Genomic DNA, 14,409 nt, shown 5'->3' with positions numbered 1-14,409 from the left:
GGCAAGCACTAAGCAACTGAAAAATGACACGTTATGTATAAAAAAGCAGTAAGAACCTGGTAAAACAGATTTTCAGCTATATCAGAAATTGATCACTTTAATGAACATGCAAGTTCCTGCAGGTTTTTCTTCTCTCTATTCCCTGCAAATTTTCACTCTAAATTCTTTAGAATAATTATGATAAAGAATACATTAATATATAAATATTATATTTAAACAATAGCACATTACAATATTGTGGCTAAAAAACCCTGTGTAACTGGATTTAAATATGTGTTACTTAGCTTTCCTGTAAGACTGTGTGGTGACCTTTCATAATATTTGCCAAAAATTCAAAAATATTCAAAATCAATTTTCATTTTCCTAAATACTAACTATAACATACTAACATTGGACAGCTTTATAGCAGTGTCTCTTATTACTTACAATTCCTTTTTTTCATTGAATCATAGAATCACTAGGTTCTGCAAATGAGCAAAAGTAGATACATATGTACAGCTCATTTGAAATACTGATGCAAACAGGATTTTTTGTATGGCATTAATTTTCTGTACATTAAGAGTATTTAATCACTATTAATATTACTATTAAGGTTTCATTACGACTGAAGCTAGTCAGAAGGGAATTTACTGACTATCGGAAGTGGCCAATACCCAAAAGTAAAAATATATTGTATACAGGACCAAATTCTCAGCTGCATTCTCACCAAATTCTCCAACCTCAACTCTGACTGGAACAGATAAATCACAGAATCACAGAATCATTAGGTTGGAAAAGATCCACAGGATCATGGAGTCCAACCATTCCTATCAACCAATAAACCATGCCCCTCAGCAGCTTGTCCACCCGTGCCTTAAACACCTCCAGGGAAGGTGACTCAACCACCTCCCTGGGCAGCCTGTTCCAGTGCCCAACGACCCTTTCCCTGAAAACTCTTTTTCCTGATGTCAAGCCTGAACCTCTCCTGGTGGAGCTTGAGGCCATTCCCTCTTGTCCTGTCCACTGTCACTTGGGAGAAGAGGCCAGCACCCTCCTCTCTACAACGTCCTTTCAGGTAGTTGTAGAAAGCAATGAGGTCTCCCCTCAGCCTCCTCTTCTCAAGGCTAAACAACCCCAGTTCTCTCAGCCGCTCCTCGTAAGACTTGTTCTCCAGCCCCTTCACCAGCTTCATCACTCTTCTCTGGACTCGCTCCAGAGCCTCAACATCCTTCTTGTGGTGAGGGACCCAGAACTGAACACAGTATTCAAGGAGCGGTCTCACCAGTGCCGAGTACAGAGGGAGAATAACCTCCCTGGACCTGCTGGTCACACCGTTTCTAATACAAGCCAAGATGCCATTGGCCTTCTTGGCCACCTGGGCACACTGCTGGCTCATGTTCAGTCGCTGTCAACCAACACCCCCAGGTCTTTCTCCTCCAGGCAGCTTTCTAGCCACTCTTCTAGTCTGTAGCACTGCACAGGGCTGTTGTGCCTCAAGTGCAGGACCTGGCATTTGGCCTTGTTAAACCTCATGCCATTGGACTCTGCCCAGCCATTCAGCCTGTTCAGGTTGCTTTGCAGAGCCTCCCTGCCCTCCAGCAGATCGACACTTTCAGCCAGCCTAGAGATATCTGGAAATTTGCTATGGGTGCACTCAAATGTTCTGGGAGTAAGGAAAGAAAGTATAAGGGTTTCTCTAAAAGGTGTTTCTAATGGTTCTTTGACAGCGCAATGACTATTTAAGCACATTAGAGGCTGCAGCAATGAATTCATATCAGAAGAAAAGAGTTGTACTTTGAAGCCTGTGACATACTAGGCAGTGCTAACCATGAATGAATTCCCACCATGTTTACACTTGCCACGCTCCCTTTGCCTGCCACAGCCCCCATCTCCACCACAAGCTGCAAAGGTAAATGGTTTATTGATCAGGCTGGTGTTCTATCATGTTAGGGGTATTGCCCTACATCAGTAAAGGTGGTTTTGGAGTAATATGGGGGTTGAAGAACCTTTAAACAAAGGCAAAATCATACAGTGAGAGCAAATAGGCATAAAATGTCTACCGAAATATTTAAGTGCAGGTTTTGCAATTAATGACATGAATGTTATTGATGTGGTGTCAGTAGTAATAGCTTAGTTCCTGAGAGAGGGAAGATCCAAAGTACCTCCCATCCATTCCCATAGTTGGCTCCTATTTTTATGACCAAAGGAAAAAAGTCTTTTCATGTGATTCCTCACTTTTAGCAATGACATGGTATGTCTGTATGCAAAGGACTGTTTTTATGGTGAAAATTGATTTTCTACTTAAAGTAAAAATGCTGCTACAGGTAGCATAGATACATTTCAACACTGGCACATGAATATGTTGTTGTTAAATTGCAGATTACTGTAAACCATACCTTTCAAAGCAAAACCGTAGAAAATCTGATTTGCTTGCACACAGCTTGTCCCTTTCTTAGTGAGGATTTTAACCGTTATTATCTACGCAATCAAATAGTCTGATTAAAAAATTGGAAAACGCTTACAAATGAAAGCTTGCATTTAAGCTGTTTTGTACAAAGAAATTCTGCCATCCTGAATATCCAAAAGACTGATTCAGAATACTGATACAGTAAATGTCTGGTAAAAAACATAACTGAGCAGCACCTGAGACTGAAAACATTGGGTAGCACTGGAAATAATGTAACGGGTATTTAGAGTGTTGAAATATTAAGACATTTTTGTTTAGATACTACTCTGGAAAACACAGTCCTTGTTGTAAAAGTTTGTAGCTTGTGGTCTTAAGTCATGATTACAATTCTCTTTGACATATAGGCCACAAAATGGAATCCAAAGTGCAGTTACTTCAGCAAAGTAGCTGCTTACTCTATTTGCATTCATTATATAGTTTAAAATAGAGCTCATATGATAGTTTGGAATTAAGTCCTAAACTATATTACATTGCAAGACATCTTTCTGTGTGACTCATGGCACAGAGCATTGCAATCGCTGGTTAAACATTTAGGACAATACTAAAAAATTCACTAAAGCAAATACCGTCAGAACAGCCGTGATAACCTTTAGCAAAATTATAGACTTCAAAACACCCACAACACAAAATCCTTCAAAGTTTTGTTGTCAATTTTCAGTGAGCATATCAGTAAGTATTGAGAGTTTTCACAACATCTCAAGGCTTGTGAAAAAAAATGGACCAGAACACTCAAGTACTAAGAAGCTTGGCAACTATTTTCAAGAATTCCACACAACTGACAGATGCAGAAGCAGAGTTGAATTTCTGAAATATGACAAACACAATCAAAAATTTTTCAAAATTAAACTAGTATACGTACAAATGCATGTCATGCCATCCCGTGCATGCCGATGTTCACAGCCAACACACTTCCACCCTGTGAATCCAGGCTTGCAAGTGCACTGTCCAGTGACAGGGTCACAGGGAACAGGCAGGGAACCATACTGATCACACTCACATTCCTGGCAGGAGCCTCCTGGAGCTTGTGGATTTCCTGTGTAGCCTGGAGAACATCTAGACATTGGAAATACAAAATTAGGTTTGGCCAACTGAGATGCATAGTGTATTACAATGAATACTTGGCCAGATTGTAAACAAAATGTATACAAACACTCATTCATTCATCATTAAATAGTCTTGGGTGCTTTATGACTTGTTATGCATTTGTAGAGGCAGAAATGCCACAAAATGTCCAACAAACTGACAATAACTTTTAAACAGAACACGGAACTGTCTGGATAGCAGGAGTATGCAAAAGTAATTCCATACATCTAACAGTTTTCAGTTAAACTTCTATTACACTATGACAAAAACGTTTCTATGTTAGCAATGTTCGGTCTGTATGGTCTAGGGTGCCTTTCCCCACCCCCCAGCCCCCAGCCACTTGTTACGCATTGGAAGTGAAATTTCACAGTAGACACTTGCTAATTTTAGTCATCTTAGTCCCACAGTGTTGCTATGGATGGGACAACAGCTGCTATTTCAGTTATTAATTTGCAAATTGTTCATTAATATGTTTATGCATAGTTGCCTTTCACAGTCAGTGCCCATAAGGACATAACAGTCAGAAGGGGTGTGAGTGACATCAACAGAGACTACAAGCATCATACCTAATTTTAGATGAATTTCATATTTTTCAGTTTAACTTCTGAGGCCCAGGGGTAAAATAACCCCCACAAATCAGGAAGTAAGACCAGGACAATATCTGTGATATACATAATACTGATTATCAATTTACAGTGAGTGTGCATAAAAATATATTACTATTATGGCTGAGTTTTAACAACATACGAAGAGGAAATAACCTATCCGAAGGCATGTATTTAAAGATTAGTAAATATATGCTTATAGTATTAAAGAAAATTGTTCTCTTTCATGTATTGCCTGCCTTTCCCTGTCCTTCTTTTTTCTTTTTCCATTCATCCTACCTTTCGCAGTACTGGCCTTCATGTCCAGGTGGGCATGCAGTACACCGGTAATCACTGGGTCCTTCTGCTACACAAGAAGGGCTAAAACTAAAACAAAAGCAAATAAAAATATTTTCCCATTATATTGCATCATTTCACTATAAGACAGCTGTGCAGAAGGGCCCATTGTAAGCTCCATTCAATGTAAATGGCAGCATTTTCTTATCTGCTTATAAACACTCACAGGAGATCCCTTCTTCCTATTAAGAATTTTGTGAATGCCTTGCTGTGATACTGGCACAACTTAGACAAATGCTGGAAGGGCAGAATCATCGAAGGCTGAATCTAAGGATATGGAGTCAACAATGCCCATACTATAGGCTTATGTGACCAATGGTGCTGTCATTTACAGTGATCAAGAAGAAGTAGTACTGGGAATGATGCAAAATATAAGATTAAGAAACTGAGCTAACCAACATTCAGACTTTCTAGTCCAATTTAACTTTAGTTTGAATAAAAGGAGATAAGCCCAACAGAGTTTACTCGAAGATAAGGCATAAAGAGGGAGAAAGGGACCAGAGTTGTAGCCATGCGGAATCTCCCAAAAAGGTACTGTCAGATGATCTCAAGGATGTACTGAAGAGAAAAGACTGGCCTATGGAGAAAAAAAACCTTAAAAGCTACCTTCTTCTTGATCTGGGAGGGGTCATATTTTAATCATAGAAGACACTAGATTATTTTTAGTAAGCCATGACATAGGTGAATAAATAGTGACTGTAGTGCACACCTATGGGAACTGTGCAAAGTAGCATGTTGCTGGAATATTAGTCCATTAAGTGCCTGCACAGACAGTTTAAACAAACAAAAATGGTAGGTAAGGAACAACAATTGAACATTAAAATGTTGCAATACTGTAAAATCCTTTCAGCTTTTTGTAGAAGAACCAGAAAACCACAGAGATGGCAAGCAGTGAGCCCAGAGCTCCTTCTTGATACAGTGCAGTCAGCATCCTGCTCTAACTTGCTTATAATGCATTAAATCAATAGTATGAATGAGTATATAAAATTGCACCTCTATAAAAAAAAATGCAAACAAATTGATCTATTATTCATAAACTCATTATCCAACACATTTTCAACTCAATAGAAGTGGATCCATACCCTCAGGAACAACTCATTCACTCTGTTTTTTGGTTGTTTGTTTTTTTTTTTACCTTATCATGTTTAAAGCTGCCTGTTGATTGTACAGGGGTATAAAAATAGTATTTAAAACCTTAATGGTTTTGTAAAATTTCATAAATAAAAATAATTGCACTATACTAATTCACAACTATTATGTCAGTCATGACAAAGTAAGCTAATGAGATAGCTCATTAGTGATGTGCATTTCATGCAGATTATGATTACTCAGCTACCATGCAATAGCTGCAGGTAGTGAGATTATTTTTTCCTTAGTAGTATCTTGAACAGTTTTCACCAAGCCACAAAACACACACAAATGCAAGGTGTGATACCCTAATTTCCACCTAATTCTGTAGCTTTATGGAATGGATCTATCCCACCTAGGCCTATTCATCTAAAAGGTAGGCGTGTAGTTTGAGCCAACTGTTCAGACATTCTCTAGTCCACACATTTCTCAGCTGTAAAGCATTTCAGTGAAACCTTCTTCCTGTGTTTTATGTAAGCTTTTAGATGAGATGAAGTGTTCTCTGGAGCACAGTGTGGAGAATATGTCTAAACTCTTGCAGCAATGTGCCATAACCACCCAGGTGAAGAATCTTGCTCATCTGCTCTTCTGACACCTGTATTTCTGGGAAACAAAGGTTCTAAGCCCCAGGAAAAAAAAAAAAAATTGGACCAAATGATATTTTCAACACTTCCTACTGCTAGTTAGTAACAGAAAAAGGTTTTCCCAGTGTATTTGCTGAAGTGCAAAGCTAAGAAGTTTGGTCAATCGTGTTCTCTGCATACTGAATGTCCTTTCTTGATACTAGTAGGCAGAACACATAATCCAACTGTGATGGAAAACATTAATGAAAAAGGGTACAACTCAGAAAAACTTGCAGTTAAAGTGATATAACTTTCTGAGATAAAGGGTACTTCTTTAAGCCTCTTTTATCATTCTTTTGGCTGTTCTCAGTTTGGTATTTATGAGGTTTGGAAGTCTTCTTAAAAACACTTGCTGTAGATGAAAGATCATGATGTGTTTTTATCTACTGAGGTTTCAGAAATGGATTCCCTCCTTTAAAATAAACCTCACACTTGACAAAATGACAAAATGAAGAAGAAAGAAAAAGAAGGAAAAAAAACCCTCTCAGATATACTGGCTGAAATATTCACTAAAGCATCCTAAAGGTCAGACAAAGCACAGAAAAATGGGTTTTAAGAACACTTCCAACCTTTCAGGAGGATGATCACAAGCCTTTTCAAAACATTACTGTCGTATGATTCCAAATATCAGGAAGGCCTTTGATAATGTCTCTCACAGTATCCTCCTAAACAAAATGTCCAGCATAGAGCTACATAAACACATAATGCAGTGGGTGAACAATTGGCTGACGGATCAGGCTCAAAGGGTCATAGCGAATGGGGTTACATTGGGCTGGCAACCTGTCACTTGCAGGATTCCACAGGGATCCATCTTAGGACCAGTACTCTTTAATACCTTCATAAATGACCTGGATGCAGGACTTGAAGGTTTACTAACCAAGTTTGCTAATGACACAAACCTGAGGGAAGCTGATGACACTTTTAAGGGCAAAAAGACCCTGCAGAGGGATCTAGACAAACTGGAGAGCTCAGCAATTGCCAATCATATGAAGTTTAACAAGGGCCAGTGTTGGGTGTTGCACCCAGGACATGGCAGCCCTGGATATACACACAGACTATGGAGTGAGAGGCTGGAAAGCAGCCCTGTGGAAAGGGTTCTGGGGGTTCTGGCTGATGACAAGCTGAACATGAGCCAACAGTGTGTCCTGATAGCCAAGAGGGCCAACTGTGTCCTGGGGTGCATCAAGCACAGCACGGCTAGCCAGTCAAGGGAGGTGATTGTCCCGCTCTACTCTGTATTGGTGCAGCTCCACCTCAAGTATTTTGTGCAGTTTTGGGCGCCACAGTATAAAAACAATATCAAGCTACTGGAGAGCGTCCAGAACAGGGACACAAAGTTGGTGAAGTGGCTAGAAATGAAGTTGTATGAGGAATGGCTGAAGTCATTTGGTCTGTTCAGCCTGGAGGAGACTTAGCGGAGAACCTCATAGTAGTTTACTGCTCCCTCATAAGGGAAGGAGGACAAGCAGGCACTGATCTCTTCTCTCTGGTGACCTAACGATGTTCAAGACACATTTGGACAATGCCCTCAGACACATGGTGTAAATTTTGGAGTTGTCCTGTACAGGAATAGGAGTTGGACTCGATGATCCTTATGGGTCCCTTCTATCTCAGGTCATTCTGTGATTCTGTGATATCATTAAGGGCTTCTCAGCAAAACAGCAAACAAATCTGAAGTGCTAAAGTATCATCTGTTGGGAACATATGCGGAGACGTTGCTGTAAGGCTCATTAGCATAAAGTAACTAATAAAATTTATGCTGCAATAACTATATTGCTTTTAAATTATTCTATCCCTCACAAATTGCCTAAAACTCATGTAACATTAAGTAAGAAATCAATAAATTCCACAGTGGAGCAAGAAAGGCACTGTAACACATTTATACCAACATAATATATGAGCATAAGACTTTTTACAGCTCCTTTGTGACTGTATTGTACTTGAGTTCCGTTCTAGCTTCATTTGCAAGAATATTTTTATAATACACATCAGTTATGTGATGAGTATTGCATTTTCTAGCACTTATTCATTTATTCATCACAAATTAGCAAGGGAGTCATTTCTGACTTAAAGCTCAATTAGCAAAAGTAGATAAGAAAGTTTTTTGTATGGCTTACATTCTCCTGTAGGCATCTGAAAAAGGGGACACTGAGCCCAAAACAAAGTTCTGGCTTGATGACAAGGCAATTCTTCATTATCAGCTTGCTTACTTACTTGTTACTAGAAATGGACAGGGGACAAGCACAAGGCTGACAGTCATCGGGAGAGCCTTGGACAATGCCATAAAATCCTAGTGCACATCTCTCACAGTGGTGACCAGCAGTATTATGCTGACAATTCTGCAGAGGAAGGAGACAGAATGAAAGCTGTATTTGATAATTACAAGAAAGCAGACAATGCTTTGCTTCCAGCCTCAGAGATTCAAACTTATTTTGATTCGTAACTTCTCTCTCCCTGCTATGATTTGCAGTGGGATTGATTGTTTAAGCAGCTATCAAATGCCTGCTGAGTTATATATGGGTTTACAAGACGAACAGAGGCCTACAGATAGCCAGATGTACCCTACGGAATTTCTCATCCCGTTCATCTTTCCTTTCCTCTTTTGCTCCAGCTGTTGAAGCAGAAGAAATAATCTATTAAAATTCAATCTCACTTTATCAGGTCACACATATTATTATCTATAAGAGCAGTGTTGTGTTTACATCTTGTACATTGCCTCTTTAGTTTGCAGATATTTAGGTTTTCTTTTTACACAAATAATAATTCAGCAGCAATAAAGGACTGCATAATAGGAACTCTAGAGAACCATAATGGAAAACTTTAAAGGTAGATGGTTTGCTTAGTTGACCCCCCTTTAACTTTGTCACTCAAGCTATTTAAGCAAAACTGGATAAAAATACTGTCCTCTATTTTTTTTAGACCAGTTACACAACTTCTGAATTTTACACTGAGGCCACAACTCAAATACTGTGTTCAGTTTTGGGTTCCTCACTACCAGAAAGTCATTGAGTTCCTGGAGCATGTGTAAAGAAGGGCAAAAAAAGCTGGTGAAGGGTCTGGAGAATAAATTTTTTGAGGTGAAGCTGAGGGAACTGGGGCTGTTCAATCTGGTGAAGAGGAGGCTGAAGGGAGACCTCATTGCTCTCTACAGCTACGTGAAAGGAGGCTGTAGTGCAGTAGGCGTTCGTCTCTTCTCCCAGGTGACTAGTGACTGGACTATAGGAAATGGCCTCAAATTGTGCCAAGGTAGGTTTAGATTGTATATTAGGAAAAATTTCTTTACTGAAAGGGTGGTGAAGCACTGAAAGAGGCTGCCCAGTGAAGTGGTGGACTTTCTGTCCCTGGAGGTGCCAAAAAAAATGTGTGGATGTGGCACTTTGGGACATGATTTTAGCAGGCATGGAGGTTTTGGGCTGACGATTGGACTTGATGAGCTTAGAGGTCTTTTCCTACCTTAATGATTCTATGATTTTACATTAAGATTATCCTAGTGTTAATAAGTTCACAAATACAATACCTGACAAATTGATGTTTCAGGGTCACACATAGCACTGTGTCCATGACACTGACATACAACACAGGCACCTAAGGACTGAGCAGGTGTCCTTCCAGCAGGTGAAGGAAGCCTATAAAATCCTGGAGAGCATGACTGCAATACAAAAGATGCAGAAGAAAATACATCATTACACAGTGGACTAGGTATGGGAAGCATCGCAAGCTCATCTTTCAAATCATCAGTTTTTACAAGTTGTGAAAAGAACCTGACAAGCTTCCAGCTGTGTTGCAAACAATGTACAGTACTTTACAGAAAACAAAAGCCAGCCCTAACTGGAAACATTGCTAAAAAATCCCTGGAGCACTCCACTGGCACAAGGGTTTTCCTAGTACAGCCTGAGAGACACACAGATCACCTCACTGTTGTCACTGTGCACCAAGCATCATTCCTCTCATTTCTTAAAAATAAAGTTTGTTTTCAAAATAATTTTTTTGCATGGGCTGTGGAGAGCAATCATGATGATTCTGTTTCCTCTGCTCTTGGTGAGATTTTCAGGTTTGACAAGCTAATACCTGCCTACATATCGTCTAATGGATAACAAGCAAAAGCCGAATGAAAATAATAAAAAAAACCTGGGCTGTGTGGCTGCATTATTTATAGCGATATAATTTAAAAGACCATAAAAGTTAAGAATTCAAAATATTAAAGGTTTTACATGTCCTGGGACTACTAGCCCCAAATCAGATTTATCTATCCCTAAGCCTCATCTACCCTAGCTTGGCAATAAGATTCTAAAAGTAACCCAAAAATTACTAGCAAAGTTGACACATGCAAAATCAAGCATTTGATCATTATTTCAGACTTATTATGCAAATGTATGAAAGTGTTTACATAGCTCCCAGAAAGCACATGGCTATGGCAGCATAAACATGCAAACAGGATCATTTTGATAGTTCAGACGATTAGGGGTAAGTGCATACAGACAAGTCACTTGCCCCATGTGTAAATCCCATCACCTAGTGGTGGTAGGAGCGTATGAAGGCTGTATGATGAGATCATTTCCTACTGTTGACCAAAATTTCTGCTTTTTGGAAAGAAAGTGAATAGCGCATTTTTTCATACAGCAATAAAATGGAGAGAGAGAATCTAGAGTAAATAACTTTTCATGATCAAAAGCAGGATTCTTCAGTCAAACACTAGCTGATGTGCTACATTCTATTCATACAATTCCACTCTGACAGTTTTATAATCATTGCCAAACCTCCAGGAAAAAAAAGTATAAACATAATTATTAGAATCACAAAGAAAGTAATCTAACTCACTCCTGCTTTCCCTCTTTTGTTTTGACTTAGACTACATTAAGATCCCTGAAGCACAGAAATAGTCTATCTGCTTTTTCATGGTTTGCAAAGAATTCTGATTTAGATAAATAATCTCAAATGAAAGTAATTTTTTTTCTTACTACAATTTCCCTTTTTTTCCACCCCAACCCTCCACCCCCAGCTCTCTTCCCCAGAAGAGCTGCTGTCCAAACACAAAATGGTATAAAGCATAGTTTTAGAAGTTCTGAGTAACTTTAGGATTGGGGTATAAATATATGGTATATCCTCAAACAAACCTAATCTCTAGTGTTTTTTTCTATGTTATTGACAGTTGTCTTATCTATTTTGATCTAAGCATTTCTGAGATGAAAGAGAATACAGACAAAAGATGAAGCAGATTGCATTTTTCATTACTAGTTTCGAAGGTTTTCAAAAGTAACCATTAGGGAAACTCTTACCACTGCTTTTTCAGCCTGCTATTGTATTTAAAAAAAAAAAAAAAAAAAAGAATACAAATGTCACTTCTAGTAAAAACTGCTGTGCACTCCTCACAATGCAGTTACAGGATAAATCATTAAATAGGTACATATATCTGGTTAGCATTTGCTTAAAAAATGCTTAAGTACCAGATGCTTTTTTCTCCTGCTGAAATTAAAATAAACCTTCGCAGAACACACCACAACCTTCAATGAGCACACTAAAAATAAACTAAGTTATGAGCATGTGAAGACTGTACAATTAAGCACAAAGTATGAAGGTGGAAATGGAGACATTCATTCTAGCCCCTGGTGGCTGTGAATTAAAAATAACATTCTAGTTGCATCATCATATATTTTCCTCCAAAAATGCAATTTGTTACAGTAATTTTACAAAAATGTGTACTTCTGAGCAAATGCTGGAGCCCGTTAATTTGTGGTGTGAGTATTTACACACATTCAGGTGCATGCTTTTACTGAAACAGAGTGCAAAGAAAATCACTTCATTCACTTCTTTGCACACATTCCCTATGAACTCAATTTTCCTATTGCCTCATTTGCTGCATAACACAACCCTGTCTAATACCTGAAAGGAGCAGAGTTCTCACAGATAACAGGGCATCTTTCCCTCCATTTACTTACTCCAAATTTTCTCCCACCACCAGCCTTTGGGAACCCTTTACAAGATCCCATTTACGATGTCATAGGAATTTTCCCTGCTACCTCCACCTAGCAGCAAAGGCATTTGGAATTGCTAGTCCTGCTTAATAATAAAACCACACTGGTTTGCAAGCAGCAAGACTGCCAGTCTCAGCATCAAGAGCACATACAGTAGATAATATTTAATATTCTGCAAAGTATTTCATGTTAAACACTTTCTCTGGTACCTATTAAAAGATATATTTTATAAAAGCATACAAGCCAGCTGATTTTCTATAAAACTTGGGCATGTTTAAAACACAATCTTCAGCATGAAAATATTTAGATAAGCAAAAAATAAATATAGTGCAAGTATAAGGAGCATCAATCTCATTTAATTGACCAACACTTTTCTCCCATTGTTCAATGAGTCAGAAATTTACCAAACTTCAACTGTTCAGAAAAAAATTTCCATTACTATCAGATCCATATATTTTATTTTATTTCAGTGATTTGATCTCTTTTAAGAATAAAGTGGAATACCATGTTCCAGAATTTCTGCTCCTTTTTACAAGCAGCTCCATTGCTTATACAAGGGGTACTGAAATTTGATGGGACACAAGCTTTTGTGTACGGATTGAGCAAGACCATCTTATGGGAGTCCTTTATCAGCACTGGAAGAAGAATAATTGTAGGGGAGTAAAATAGAAAGATATTTGCCAGAACTCAGTGGCCCTTTTCAATGTATTTTCATAGATCTACTTGGATAAAATGTAAGTATTCAGAAAACTGATTGTTTGAACATAGGCAGTAGACATTTCCTAAGGCTTTGAATATGTCTTCCATGAAGCTTCTTTCATGAAGACATGCTACAGAATGGCTCTAATCTACATTTTTAATGCTTTTATTAGCGATATTTTGAGTGGTCAAGCATGCAAAATGACAGCAAAATGAACGCAAAATGAACAGCTTTCATCCTATCGGTGTTGATCCACAAAGGCTTGCTATTGGAACAGTTTCAAGAGGAAAGCGCAATGTGAGGTTCTCAACTACGAATTGCCTTTTTGACCAACTGTTCAGAATGCACTACTTCAAGTTTTACTTTATAAATGACTTCTCTTTTAAAAAGTTGTTGTTACTCAAGTTATTCATGATAATACAAATATTTAAGAAATAAAAATTGAAATCTTGCTTAGCTTTTTTTGAGACCAGAATATTTCAATCAACTATAAAGCCAATAAAGCTTTATAAAGGAATGTAAATGTATAACAAAGCAGACTTAAAAATCTAGAAAGCATTTACAGAACAGAATTTTAAAATTCTGCATGGCTCTGTATAGAGTGCTTGGTGTTACAATTTTAGTAACATTCTTTTAACTTTCTTTTGGTTTCAAATTTGGTTTTATACTTTATTTGGTGAACATCATTCAACTGACATCTTTAACTTTTCAGGAATGAGTAGTGCACTAACTTTAATTATTCACTATTACAAATGTTTATTTGTAGTTTACTTACAACTATCAATAATATATAGAATCAAATGAGGTTTTTTAAATTCAACATAAAGATTTCCTGTGTTTTTCTCCACAGAGTCTGTGTATCATGGTCATGATAAAATGATGCATACACTTAATCATTTTGGAAGATGACTTAACCATATTGTGTATTATTGCTTCACCATAATAGAATAACATAGTACGAACTGTTGTACACAGTTATAGCAGTATTACACCCTTGTCTGTCCAAAAAGGCTTGAACAGTCAGCATCAGTCCCAAAATTCAGCCTCAGAAATACCAACACATTAAAGCTCATGTTTCTGTATTCTAAAAGTATTTGAGTCATCGTCATGGTTTCAGCGGCATATTTTCCTAATGTAAAAAAAAATGTCCTTAAATTCCTTGTGAGAGATATCTGAGAAAGAAAGAATGTAGGTAATTAAAAGAGAATTGTTGTCAGTTAAATGAACTCACACTCTACTTATCACACCTTAGTAATGAATGGACCAAAGAAAGTGTAAAGACTTCTCTGGACGTCAGGTTAGTACTATACCTCACAAGACAAACCAGAATAACCCAATGGGCAGTCACATTTCTCAATCAAGTAAGCCTGAGGAGTCAGCCCAGACACAGTGCCAACTTCAGCAACTTCCATTGAGATCTCAGAAATCCTGTAAAAAAGGAGCAAACATCTCCAATGAGATTAGTCAAGCATTAACTCAAACTCAGTTCATATCCAGTTTTATTTGGCTGTTTGTA

At 38.0% G+C, this 14,409-nt stretch overlaps 1 protein-coding gene across 1 annotated transcript in view; it reads right to left on the bottom strand.

Moving 5' to 3' along the window:
* Positions 1 to 14,409, bottom strand: part of LAMA2 (laminin subunit alpha 2) — a 362,543-nt gene that overhangs the window by 93,032 nt on the left and 255,102 nt on the right. Inside the window, exons 28-32 of the mRNA XM_069851862.1 lie at positions 14,204 to 14,321; positions 9,739 to 9,870; positions 8,436 to 8,560; positions 4,414 to 4,500; positions 3,306 to 3,499 (exon numbers count right to left, since the gene is read on the bottom strand). Of these exons, the coding sequence (XP_069707963.1) occupies positions 3,306 to 3,499; positions 4,414 to 4,500; positions 8,436 to 8,560; positions 9,739 to 9,870; positions 14,204 to 14,321 (656 nt within the window). The remainder of the gene's footprint in view (positions 1 to 3,305; positions 3,500 to 4,413; positions 4,501 to 8,435; positions 8,561 to 9,738; positions 9,871 to 14,203; positions 14,322 to 14,409) is intronic.

The sequence above is a fragment of the Phaenicophaeus curvirostris genome, chromosome 2 (assembly GCF_032191515.1).
Source record: "Phaenicophaeus curvirostris isolate KB17595 chromosome 2, BPBGC_Pcur_1.0, whole genome shotgun sequence".
Lineage (NCBI taxonomy): Eukaryota > Metazoa > Chordata > Aves > Cuculiformes > Cuculidae > Phaenicophaeus > Phaenicophaeus curvirostris.
The sequence above is the reverse complement of the archived record's forward strand: the minus strand, read 5'-3'. Positions and strand labels throughout refer to the sequence as shown.